Source organism: Argentina silus (genome assembly GCF_951799395.1).
Source record: "Argentina silus genome assembly, chromosome: 1".
Lineage (NCBI taxonomy): Eukaryota > Metazoa > Chordata > Actinopteri > Argentiniformes > Argentinidae > Argentina > Argentina silus.
The window spans coordinates 27770065-27783338 of record NC_139655.1 but is presented as its reverse complement, the minus strand read 5'-3'; the positions used below and the strand labels follow the sequence as shown (position 1 = coordinate 27783338).

Genomic DNA, 13274 nt, shown 5'->3' with positions numbered 1-13274 from the left:
CCAACAGAGGAGAAAGCTACCTGCACCTCCAATCAAAGGTATTGAACCAATTGTACAATGGATTTTTTAAATTGGTTTGAAGATTTGTTCAAATTTCCGAATTTACAGTGGACCTAATACCTTAGTTCAGGGGTTCCCAAACGTTTTTGTCTCGTAACCCCAAATTGACATATACTTGATTGCGGGCTATGCCAATACATTATGATGACATCCAAGTGTATTCTAATCGGCAAAGAAATGCTCTAATTGGCTGGATTTGAACCCCAAAACACTGCAATATAGGTTACAGGTGCAATACACAAACACTGTTTGTCTTCATACGAAATACACATGTTTGAGGTTAGTTAGATTTTCTCAGGGGACCCCAATTTGAAATCAGAGGACCCCACATGGGGTCCCGACCCCAAGTTTGGGAACTGCTGCCTTAGGTTGACTTAAAAGTACCTGGGGGGCAGCATTACCTCAAGTCATTACCTCAAGTCACATTTTTCAGGCTGTTTAATGTCAAAAAGTCTGTCAGAGAAAGGTTTGCCAAACATCTTGTTGTTTTCAATGTGCGTGCGAGTCTTATTGATCGCTGCTCGCATCTGTACAGTCACAAGGTGCTTTTTGCTCTACGGAACACATCACCCTTCTTCATGTGTGGGCACTGTGAGAGAAAGAAAAAAAATGTTATTCACACTTACTATTTTGTCCATTATTCATTTCTGTATATGAAAGAAGAGGTTGGACATTGAATGGATGTGAGACTGAATGCGTCTGGTAGCGAGGGACTCAACAAGAGAGAGGCTCCATTAGGATAGAGAAAAGGAACAGAGGATACAGAAGAATTAGAGCATTTCTTCAACCAAGATGGCTCTTTTCATGTTAATGAACAGGCTTTTTCTGTGGTTTGGACCAGGGGCAACGTCACATCAGTGACTCCAGCTTGTTCATTTAGCTTTAGTTCAAAAGGAAAACACAACGAAAATGTAAGACTTGAGTCATCACTGCCATTGATTTTTAGAAAGGGTCAGATAGCACCGTACGTACATCCTTTTAGAGAAATCAACTAAAGTTTATACCCACAATGTGGGACTGATGTTGTTCATGACAAAAATATTTAAATAGATGTACTTTTATAGTGTGTGTTATAGAATATATAATGTCATATGTGCACTATTTATTACTCTTCCTACTTGAATAGCTACTTTTTGATATTTGTATTTTTAATGGACTGTTAGTTAATGGTATTGGTCTGGTTTTGGTTCAGATAAGGAATCAGAGCAGCAGGTGAGAACAGCACTGCGGCCGTAGAGACACCACGACAGCACAAAGAGCCCCTGTGGGCCCTCCCAGGAGACCCTGGACCCCCCCGGGCCCTTCCACTCTAGTGCCTTGATCCAGCGTCCGTCTCCAGCTGCTCCGGCTAAGAAGGTGCCGACACCTGCTCTGTGCACCCTGCCCAGAGCTCTCCTCAGCCAGGCACGGCCCCATCAGTCACCCCCTCCTCAACCTGTACACCGTCCCCTGCTTCCCCAACCTCCTGTAGCCCAGGACAGACTCCCTGGGGGTATACTACTCCCTGGGGGTATAGGCCACCCACCCCTCTACCGCTACCCCCCAACCCCCAACCCGCCCCCCCCCCCCCCCCCCCCCCCACACACACACACACACACACACACACACACACACACACACACACACACACACACACACACACACACACACACACACACACACACACCTCCCCCCACGGGCCTCACCCATACACCCACCACCACCCCACACCCACAGAGTGGGATGATAGACAACGTGTCTCTGCCTTAATATCTGCGAACGAACACTCCTCGCGAGACGATTCACTGTCTAACTCAAAAAGAATTACATCACTTCAAGTCATTGTACAGGAAAAAAAACAAACCCTCTGTTGGTCTTTTTCTAACTGTTTGCAAGAGTGTTGTAGGTGTTTGAATTATGTACCATGAGGATGTGAAAACCATGTGAAATCTTGTGCGATACATGTCCCAAAAAGAGGCTGAACTATGTTTTGTACTGTTCTTTTCTCACCAATGAAATGTCATGATGAATTGCAGAGCACCTACGGAAGTTGTTCAATGTTTCTTTGTTTTTTTCAGGAGTCAAATGTTACATCACATAAGTCATCAGATAATAATCATTTTGTTGATAAGCATGACTTTTTCTTCCCATAACTTGTTCACACATTACTGTAGAAGAAGAAATTATGTTCTTTGGTGTTTTCTCCTTTAACCAAAATAGAGCATTCATTCCTTGATATTTACATTGACAAACAGTTTAAAGCACATACCTTTCACAAATAAGAAAAACATTGCTAACAGTATGCCCATTATTGCTCTGAATCTGTATGCATTTATACTGTAAATCCAAAGAGTAATTATACCACTATAATTGTTTCCAAGAAATGCACAGTAACTAACACTGGGTCTGAATGTGCATTTTCTTCTAAACTGAGTATCTCTGCATCAATGTATCATCATCATCATTGCATAACACTCTAGGTTCCCCCTAGAAACAGAAAGGGTTCTTTGTCTATCTCTGTGGTTGAACCCTTTGAGGAACCCTTACTGGAAAGGGTTCTGCATGGAACTCAAACAAGTTCTCCATGGAAACCAAAAGGTTCATGCCGAAGAACCCTTTGCAACAATTTATTCTGAGAGTGTATCAAGTCATTTCTTGCCATTAATTTTTTTTTTTGCTCTTTTATTGTTTTTACTCCTTGTATTCCTTTCAAGCTTTGTGGCCTTTATTTGGCATAAATCCTTTGATTTTTCTCCTGTGCCGTATCACTCCAGTAATTGTAAATTGTTTTGAAAATCTTGTAAAGATGTATACAGTAAATAATGAAGTCTAATGGACTTTATAACGAATGCCATGAAACCATGATTTTATTACAAGCAATTTATTTTTGTACTTTTGAAGGTTGTTATGCAGTTCTTATCACATAAACAAGTGGGCAGGAAACAATCGCAACTGCGAGGCTTTACTCTCCCGTTCTTACAGGTTTACTCTCTTCAGTCAGTCAACTCTGAAACTGTGTTATGTTTCCTTATTCAAAGTGCTTTATATGTATGCCTGCATTAATTGTTTGAAAATAAGTACAATAATTATTATGGTGACGATGGTCTTCATCTTCATGAAAAATGGGTGATAAAAAGGCATTTTTAGAGAGGCTTCACTTTAGTTTGTATCATTACTCCAAAGACCATACATAGAGAGTGCTGCCCCTCTACTGGAGAGAGTATGATTCTACCGAGGAGAAGAGATTCAGTGCTGAGATGCTTTAGAATCTGTTCCCATCTACATTAGATATCACACATGTTGCTCGGTGATTACAGGTACAATGGTATAGATAGAGTGTCACCCTTTGGTGATAAAAGTTTATAGAAATGGACTGCTGGCCCTTCAGCTGTTTTTAGATGATATTTCAATGCTCCAGCCACTGGGTGATCCATGCATCCATCCAATCAGATTCCCCAGGTTTTGCCGATTCCTATATGTTGTTGTCGTGCCATGAGGTGTGTTTGTGTATAAAAGCATGTTTCTGGTTTTAAATAGATGTACAAATCTAATTCTCATGAGAAGCACAGCCAAGGGGTTCATTATCAATGTCCTGTATTTTTCTATTGTAAAAAAAATGTTATATCTCCTCAGAATTTGTTTATATATATATATATATATATATATATATATATATATATATATATATATATGTGTGTGTGTGTGTGTGTGTGTGTGTGTGTGTGTGTGTGTGTGTGTGTGTGTGTGTGTGTGTGTGTGTGTGTAAGAAAAGATGGATATGGCATACAAAATATAGTTGCCCAATTATATACTGATCCTTCTGTGTTGTGTGCAGAAGACTGTCATGACGACTGAATGATCGCAGTGAAGTTCACTATACACAGCTCAGCTGATGGACTATTCACTCATATGTGCAAACGTTTGTTGCAATCCATATCATATGTTGGGGAAAATATTAAGAAGCAAAAAAATACAGATTCTCTATGTGCCAAATTACTCTAATTGAGAAGTGTAATACTGAATAAATAAAGTTTGCAAACTGAAAAAAAAAGATGTCATTATTATAAAATGAAAAGTTTCATTATATTATTTGTTACATTTCTTATCAGCAATTTGCCAACTAAGGGCAAAAGAGAATACTTTTTAAGTATAATCATACCTCTAATTAATATAGTTCATCATGTTAATTCTGGAATCATTTTCTAATACTTTGTATAATACTTGTTTGAATTGTGGGACCAAAAAGTTCAACAATAATTGATACAGTATGGTCATAATATAACCACCAAAAATATAGCTAGAGATATCTTCATTTATTAATCAATATAAATTGTATTTCTCATACTGTATGTACAGACTTCAACTTGTTTTATTTTTGGTCAGTGAGTTCAGAGGTCCCTTCAACAAAGGCTTAAGTGCAAACCTCGGAGAGAAAGAAAGAAAGAAAGAAAGAAAGAAAGAAAGAGAGAAAGAAAGAAAGAGAGAAAGACAGAAAAAAGACAATCCATGATTAAATAAAAAAAAAAGACAGTTTCACAGACAGGAGAGCTGTCAGGCATGTCACGGTAACCAATCGGAGTCGTCTCCATCGAGTGTTTTCCCAAGGTTCTCCTTGTTCCTGATGGTGTTGAGGAGCAGTTCCAGGGTATTACCTACGGGCCCGAGCCTCCCACTGACCCCAACTCCGCTGTGCCTCTTCCCAAAGCGCCCGATGGGCCGCACACCACGCCCCACGTACCAGAAGGGGTCTATCTCTGGACCTGGCAAGCATAACAGATTTTAACAAACAAACAATGACACACACACGCACACAGGCGCTTGCACACACGCACACATGCACACACACACACACACACACACACACACACACACACACATACACACACACACACACACACACACACACACACACGCACACACACACAAACACACACACACTAAACACAGATGTCTGTAGTAGAAAAAGCTGTGAATGAAAACATTTGGTCAGTGTTGAAAGTGTTTATATGATACACTATCATAATGCCTACCTAAAGTTTTACATTGATTGATAATGATAACATTGATATAAGGCAACTATTTAAATGTATGTGATGTCTCATATACACTCACCAGCCACTTTATTAGGTACACCTGTTCAACTGCTCGTTAACGCAAATATCTAATGATGTGGGGGATATTTTCTTGGCACACTTTGGGCCCCTTAGTACCAATTGAGCAATGTTTAAAGGCCACAGCCTACCATGTCCATCCCTTTATGACCACAGTGTACCCATCTTCTGATGGCTACTTCCAGCAGGATAACGTGCCATGTCACAAAGCTCAAATCATCTCAAACTGGTTTCTGAACATGACAATGAGTTCACTTTACTCCAATGGCCTCCACAGTCACCAGATCTCAATCCAATAGAGCACATTGATGGGGTGGAACGGGAGATTCGTATCATGGATGTGCAGCCGACAAATCTGCAGCAACTGCGTGATGCTATCATGTCAATACGGACCAAAATCTCTGAGGAATGTTTCCAGCACCTTGTCGAATCTATGCCACAAAGAATGAAGGCAGTTCTGAAGACAAAAAGGAGTCCAAATACCTAATAAAGTGGCCGGTGAGTGTAAGTATTAACTAATAATCTAAAGGTTTGTCCATTTTCCAGAGAATTTCTTGGATTCACCTAAAAGTGAATGCCACCCTTTTACTAAGTAATAAATGGCAATTATATTGTTCTTGTTCCAAGATAATCACAGAGCGCAATCTGAAGGATCAGCAATGTTCCACTTCACTTATATTGCCTAACAGCCTCATTACAATAACTGTCCATTTGTTTCAACGTCGGAGTTGAATTAAAGCATCAACAAAAATCAAGGCAATTTATCATGAACCTTAAACATGAAACAGGACAGGAATCAATTTACTTATTTGATAAAAGCATGTAATAAGGCTTACTTCTGTTGTCCACGTTGTGGACGATGTGGAAGTCGTGCTCCACGGTGGTGCAGTGAGCACAGGTGACAGTCGTGGACAGCAGCAGCAGGAAAGTAAGCGCCACCGTCAACCAGCGGGACGCCAGAACGCACTCTCTCACCGGACACGCCACTCTCTCTGGTGACATTGTGGATGGACAGCAAGGCACTGTGCGCGTGGACTGTGGTAAAATGTCATGAAACATGTAATTGAAATGGCTGTTATATATATATAAAATAATAATTGCATGATATAATAATGTATATATATATATATATATAATATAATATATAAATAAATAATAATTTATATGTATATAAAATAATAATTGCATGACTTATTCATATTTTGAGTAAACCAGATATCACCAGAGTTCTAAATTTTAGCTGACAATTTTTTATGTCAATTTCCCTGACTATATAAGGCTCACGAATGTATTACTTTAACATTTACAATGTTAAATATGTTATCCAAATATGGTAGATAAGTTAGTGAACAGCATAAACTCCAAATAGCATCAACTCACCGTAAACTTTGGTACCGCGTTGAGGTTAGTTGGTGGAGATCTTCGTCGAGTTGTTTATTGAGAGGAGGGTGTGAGCGCGAGCTTTTATACTCCGATATAAATATATATATATCTATATATATTCATATACTAGGTGGTGAATCAAGAACGTCAACCACGCAGGACGATACTTCGGTGGGATCATCGCCCCCACCACTTCCCACCGGTCCCCTCCTCCCCTCCTCCTCTCCTCCTGCAAATCCTCTACTCCTTTTAGGAATGAAACAGTAATTTAATAGGGATTTTTGGTTGGATTTGTCCTGGTATTTGGCACGCCGCTGTGCAATCCATCAAGGAGTCAATGACATGTAGACAACATCAACTTAGTTAACAGACACCCACTTTGGAGAATGGGGACCTTTACTTCAAGACAGTGACCCAAAGGCGCGGAGGCGGGTGTGCCTTAATCATCTTGATTACTATTGACAAGCCCTACTAGCGCCTATTCCCTACTTTACATTTTTACATTTTTTTACATTTAGCAGACGCCTTTATCCAAAGCAACTTACAACAAATTCATTTGTCTAAGTAAGTGAATTATCTATCCATCAGTCATCATAAGAAAAAGTAGTCTATCCTAGGACCAGGGGCCGTTGGCAGTCACAATGCTAGAAGAAGGAAGAATTACCTTTTTGGATTTACAGTAGAGAAACTGTACAGGGGGGTAGTGGGAATGAAGAGGTCTTTAGGAGGGACAATTAAGATGTAGCATGAAGAGATGGGTCTTCAGTCTATGGTGGAAGATAGGTAGTGACTCTGCAGTCCTGACAGCAGTGGGAAGCTCATTCCACCAGGCCAATTAAAATACAATAAGGAAATGTCCAGGCCAATACACAGAGGTTCCCAGTACAGTTAGGCGATAGATGATTTTCCAAATAGATATTGAATAATGATCAATAGAGTTAGGCCTACACTTGAGTTTGATAGTGTCAGTAAGTTCACACAATGTCACCGACATTGTCCAATGAGGTGTGTCCTGTAATATTAATAGCGTGGCTAGATGGCAGAGATGAATCAGAGGGTCAGAGGTCAAGCTGAGGGTCAAGCTGAGGGGTCAAGCTGAGGGTGCAGAGATGCTGAGAGTCAGGAAATGCCAAAGAGGTGGTGTTGTGTCTGGTCTACCCTCAGGCACGGACGACTCTACCAGATAACCCTGAATGTTACTCATCAAATCGGACATACTGTGTTGAAATAATAAGAACACACTGGTATTATACACTGCAGTAGGTGTTCACTTTGAGCACGGTCAAGCATTAGTCATCCATTTCTGTTATTCATAAAAAGGATAAATCGTACTCTTCAAGCATGCACTGTACAAATGTACCATCCATTATTACCAAGAAATAAATACCTCATCTTGTGTCATCCGATTGGTTGTATGCAGTAGGCTACGTCATTGGGTGTTTAGTATGGGTGATGCAGAGTTCACTTGGAGGAAGCGGTTTGTATTCTCATCCACAGATTAGGACAACCATTATTTCCTGGTTGGAGGGGCATCAGATGGTCTGATGCAAGTAAAAACTCAACCAACAAGAGAGGATAGCTGTTATAATGAGACAATTACTACCTGAGGATGGATAATCATGCCATGGATTTGCACTGGGGAAAAAGGCACTTAATGCTTGAAGATGCACATTGATTTATGATGGGCTCTCATTTGCAACAGAACAAATATGCTGTGACCAGCTGCTCAGCCACAACCAGATGTTGGCCCAGGCTTGATGAGCCACTGTGCAGTTATGTATTTCAGGTGTTTATTTCCACTGTACAATTCTGAACAGATATTTATAATTTCTATTTCTTTGGTCCCAAAACACTAGAGATTTTAAACCAACATTTTAGTCAAGAGATTTGGCACACACTCAATCCCACACAGGCTCTGGCCCCTGTTCCCAGTGTGTGTGCTCAGCATAACAGATGCGATCTTAAGGAGAGAGATGAAGATGTCATGTTGATCATGGTTGAGCCGTGCTTCTGACTTTATGCTCTCTCCCAACCTGGGCTCAAGACATCATGTTCTCTAAGCATTTGGTGGGATCCTCAAATGTCAAGGATACTTGACACAGACCCAATCAATTCTGGACGTCACACAATGCACTCCTGTGTGATACTAGAATATGCACTAGAAGTGCACTTTGTGAAAGCTTGGTTGCTGTGTCTCTGTGCAACTTATATCATCTGTTGTCCAATATTGCCCATAGATGGCCTATGGGGCTCTGTCCATCTACGTCAGTGAAAGAGAGTGGTCATATTGTTGAAAGGGAGATGGTACATACATTTAGATCTTCAGGTCAATATTCATCTTGACATTCTCAAGATCAGTGATACTGTGAAGTGTCAACTCTAGAAGTGTCTAACTTTAACTATATACATTATAATAGTGAGGCACTGCACATATAAACCCAATAGATAATCATTGGTCAAGATTGGGAAAAGACAGTAACACAACACAACAGCACAACAGTAACATTTTCAGCAAAACAGTTAGTCATTTGTCATTGCTTTCACACAAAATGCAGATTTTCAGTGTTGACAAACAAAACTGAATTATTTCCTTATAGCATAGTCTGTAGCTATTTCTCCCATTATAGTGAATCTCTACTCCATACATGGAAACTGTAATCGCTCAACAGTTCAACTAAGAATCAGTTTATCTGTAATCTAATCTAATCTATAATCACAACTAAAATAAGTCATCAGTAATGTAAAATGTGGCCTGGCAGACACAAAAGAATAGAATACATAAATGTTGTTGCTGGCACTTTTTGTTCCGCAGTCATGGCATTTTTGTTGTTATAACTACCTTATTAATTCTAAATATTTTAGACAAATTTGATGTATATACATAGTAAGTGATCATATTCTCTGTAACAGGCGTAGTACTACTATAAACTATATAGTACTATATAATTTGTCTGCTTTTCTTATTATTGTTTTTTCACCTTTGTTTTCAAATGAAAGTTGTCCTACTGGCAATGTATATTGATGGTTGTAGTTACTATTTAGTGTGTCTTCATTAAATTAATGGTGGATAAAATTTTTCATCAGATGACAAAGGATACTGTTCTGATGCACTGGTTTGCTTTTGTGACGTGTATTCTAAATTCTGTAATTCTAAGTTATCGTGCATTTTGCAAAAGAAATGTGATGTGTTGGCAAACATGTGAACTGTTTTGGGGAACGTGCTAACTGTTTTAAGTGTTTTAAGTGTTTTAAGAAATGTGTTCAAGCAATCAAGAAGAACTGTAAGGAATTCCAGGATTAAGTGAGAAAACATGGCTTGCAGGATGATTAACAGTCTTGACCTGACTGAGACTCATCTAAATCACTCCCCTTTGTGCCATGGTCTTTTTGTCAATGAGCCTGCGTATAAATCGTGGCCTACACAGAGAGAGTGGGCAGAGGTTCACATTGATCTTCTCTGGTTTACCCAGTCTAAAATGGCAGCTTCTCAGCAGTCAGTTCAACAACCAATTATCTGATGGCCGGGGGCGGGGGCAGGGGGGGGGGGGGGTGTCAGACTGAAAAAAAAGTAAAACAAAAAACAAAAAAAAAGGTTAGAGATGATCCCCTTATAACTATCTAAAATCGCATTACAATATCTTCAGTTTATGGGCACTTTACAGTATACTAACCTATACTAACCCTAAAATAATGAATTGAGAGTAAATTGAACAGTAAAATATGCAAAAATCACATAGCACTTTGTAATGCAATTTGCTTGATTGACTAATTAAAATGGAGCTAGTTGGTGGATCATTTTGATCAGGCACAGAAAAAAAAGCACATGTTGTAACATGTACTGTAAATTGATGTGTAGTGCTGAAGCCTGAATAGAGAATGCCACCGCAGGAAAGGCCCCTCCCGTATGAGAACATCCATTGTTATTTTTTCCTTATGCATCAGTGGCCCAGTGGCCTAATGGATAAGGCATCAGCCTCCGAAGCTGGGGATTGTGGGTTCAAGTCCCACCTGGGTCGAGGAGGTCAGTTTACTTTTCAGAGAATTACACTATAGTGGCCCTAATTAAATCAGCCAATATTGCAGTGCTCTGAATAAATATGCTTGTACCTGCTGAGTAAGTAACCACACACAGATACTGTACCTTCCACTGACATAGCTCACTGATCAGATATTCATTTTAATGTCGTTAAATGGCTTTGCCATGAGCACTCAAATAACATCAAAATAATAAATAGTGGGATAAAAAGCTTTCATTATACCAACACATGGGAACTTGACAACTTGCTTTAAGATCCCATTTTCTAGCTCATGAGCAGACTGCCATACAATATTTCACAGAATACAAATTCTCTTAATGTTAATTTCTTCACAAATGAAGCCCACATCAAATTGCTACAGTATAAATCAAATCTTTATTGGCAGAAATAGAAAAAAACCCATATGTATGGTATGTTCATGATGTTAATAACATCAATAAATAAGTCTCAGGGGATGCTATGTGTGTGTCTGTCAGGACTGTGGGACGTAGGCACAGACGTCCTCCAGCCCAGGGCTGTCATTGTCCAGGTACTCCAGGACCACGTTGCCCCCGTTGTAGAGGGGACAGTCTGGGTGAGCCAGCAGAGAGACTAGGGTGTCGTCCATCTTCAAAGCCTCGCCTGTCTGGGGATGGCATAGCCGCAGCTTCTACAGGATGTCAAAACAACAGGGGGACCACAGAGTATGTTTGTTAGTTAGATAAGATATAAGGGTATCCAATGCTTCCAGTGGACAAATTCCATCATAATATCTGCACAGCTGTGCAGTCTGCTAGGGGCCTGCTCATGGTTGTTTTGTTGTGGTGGCATGTATTCAGTGGTTACCTTAGCTGTTAGTATGTTGTTCTTGTTCTTGAGGCTGGCCAGTGAAGCAGCAAAGTCCACCACTTTCCCCACACTCCACTTGGAACAGAAGAACATGGGCAGGCTGCGGTCTTTGGACTCTTTGGGGAGAAAGACCTGAAAATAGGTCCTCTCAGTCTGAAGAGCAAAATATGGGGAGTTGTCAGCTTCCAAAAATATGTTGCACAATGGAATTCGGGGGAATTTAGAATTTTTCTCTCTCTCTCTTTTTATGTCAGTCTGCTAGTACCTGTGGCAGTCCTTTGTCTCCTGCAGCATGGAGCTTCAGCTTCATCAGAGCAACCTTCGCTGCAGTTGCACTGCTCTTGGCCCCTCTGCGACCTTTGGTTGGAGGCAAAGCCTTCTTTGACTCTGTTGTGACAATGTAAAACAACATAATGTGCATACTGAACTCAAAACACAGTATTTTGTTCAACACTGCCCTCATATGGACATAAAGAAGAAGTGCAACGATACTAAGTAAATAGCCTGCCCTGTACTAACAACTTTTACTCACATCAGTGCACATTACGACTTTCATTGGTTTATGAAAAGAAGATGAGCACATCTTCTAACCATCTCATACAACTAAATAAGATAGAATTGAGTTTTAATATACAGGTAAATGTAAAAAAACAAGTCACATCAACTGAAGAGGAAATTTGCAAGTGGGTCACAAAAGATGTGACTGACCTACAATCTTCTGCACCAGTTCCTGAGTGGCAGCCATGCGTGGCTTGAGTGTCTCCAGTTTTTCACACCTATGGTCATCCTGATGGCGATGACTGAGGAATAAAGACAATAGGTTTGAGAGAGCACCTTTAGCATTCTATCTTTATCCATATCTTATGATTAGACTATAATTTTGATGAGGGGAGAATGAACTCTTACGCCAAACAGAAATGTTTTTCGCAGTGTGGACATATGACCGGCAACAGTTCTCTTCCTTTGCAGTCCTGGAACGTGCATGGTTGGCTTGTGATACCACCAGAGTTCGGGACCACCTCCTTCTTCACGTCCACCTGTTTATCACACACAAAACAAAGGCATGTAGGTTACTACATTTCAGTGGTAGATGAGGACAACAAACAGTTCTGTTATCCCTCAAACCCCAAAAAACGTTTATTACCACTGGGCATGAATGTGATGTTCGACCTCTGTGTTCAGTACTGTAATAAATGTAAAAGGAAATAGTTTAGTAGCTAGCGTACATCATAATAACACCTAGGCTAGACACATTGATTTTCAATTCAAGTGGTGAAAGCAAGTGTGATGCATAAACATTGCAAACTAGTAAAATCTTACCAGAAAACACCACAGCAGGCATTACAAACAAATGGCAGAAAATCTAGGAAAAGACAGATTGCTACGTCAAGTAATACATTGACAATTTATACTCTAAGCAACTGTAGCAAGCTAATGCTGACTCATTAGCCGCTACTGTATCAGTAACATAAATGGATGGTTAGCTAGCTTGCCTAGCTAAGCAAGCCAGCCACGTCGAGGTTAGCTTAAGCAAACGACACAAATACATGAATCAAACATGAACTACAGACTGTTTTAAGATCAACTCATTCCCAATTGCGATGTGAGAAATTGAAGATAACCTTTCTGATTGCAGGACTCGAAACTACAATGTTTTCCAATGTCTAGTTCAGCCATGATTCTTCTCGATGTCAACATGAACTTTGACCCAGAAGCACGTGACAGAACACGGTCCAATCGCTGTCCATGAAAAATGTATAGGTAGATGATCATATCTATCTATAGATATGATCATAGAGTTTCATGGTAATTATACATACAGTGGTACATTGTATGCCAATGACCAATTTCTCTGTCACTGAATATTGAATTTCAA

At 40.0% G+C, this 13274-nt stretch overlaps 3 protein-coding genes across 4 annotated transcripts in view; 1 reads left to right on the top strand and 2 right to left on the bottom strand.

Annotated features, from left to right (window-relative positions):
• The window catches only part of myripb (myosin VIIA and Rab interacting protein b), a gene marked incomplete at its 5' end in the record, with an annotated part of 82707 nt that extends 81388 nt beyond the window's left edge, over positions 1–1319 (top strand). Inside the window, 2 exon segments of the mRNA XM_083667732.1 lie at positions 1–38; positions 1253–1319. The exon segment at positions 1–38 is cut by the window's left edge and continues 23 nt beyond it. Coding sequence (XP_083523858.1) covers positions 1–38; positions 1253–1296 — 82 coding nt within the window. The 3' untranslated portion in view covers positions 1297–1319.
• A 3280-nt stretch (positions 1320–4599) lies between these two features.
• prlh2 (prolactin releasing hormone 2) lies at positions 4600–6167 on the bottom strand (the record flags this gene model as incomplete). Its single annotated transcript, XM_083681416.1, has 2 exons — positions 5987–6167; positions 4600–4799 (listed from the first exon to the last, which is right to left on the bottom strand). The coding sequence occupies exons 1-2, from the start codon at positions 6150–6152 to the stop codon at positions 4600–4602; spliced, it is 366 nt and encodes a 121-aa protein (XP_083537542.1). The 5' UTR covers positions 6153–6167.
• Positions 6168–10926: 4759 nt separating this feature from the next.
• On the bottom strand, positions 10927–13087 carry zfand1 (zinc finger, AN1-type domain 1). Of its 2 annotated transcripts, none has more exons than XM_083665729.1 (8): positions 13021–13087; positions 12719–12761; positions 12543–12582; positions 12305–12435; positions 12107–12198; positions 11664–11785; positions 11396–11551; positions 10927–11219 (listed from the first exon to the last, which is right to left on the bottom strand). In XM_083665729.1, the coding sequence occupies exons 1-8, from the start codon at positions 13073–13075 to the stop codon at positions 11043–11045; spliced, it is 816 nt and encodes a 271-aa protein (XP_083521855.1). In that variant the 5' UTR covers positions 13076–13087; the 3' UTR covers positions 10927–11042. The 2 variants fall into 2 exon arrangements, with proteins under 2 accessions (XP_083521855.1, XP_083521856.1); XM_083665730.1 differs by having other exon boundaries at positions 11664–11755.
• Positions 13088–13274: the final 187 nt, after the last annotated feature.

Bases quoted from the DNA above. Each gene is read 5' to 3' on its own strand.
- zfand1 (XM_083665729.1), bottom strand. From the start codon at position 13,075: ATGGCTGAACTAGACATTGGAAAACATTGTAGTTTCGAGTCCTGCAAT. The intron at 12,583-12,718 runs GTAAGATTTTAC...CATTTATTACAG, and splicing joins GCCTGCTGTGGTGTTTTCTG to TACTGAACACAGAGGTCGAA. The intron at 12,199-12,304 runs GTAAGAGTTCAT...TTTATTCCTCAG, and splicing joins GAAAAACATTTCTGTTTGGC to TCATCGCCATCAGGATGACC.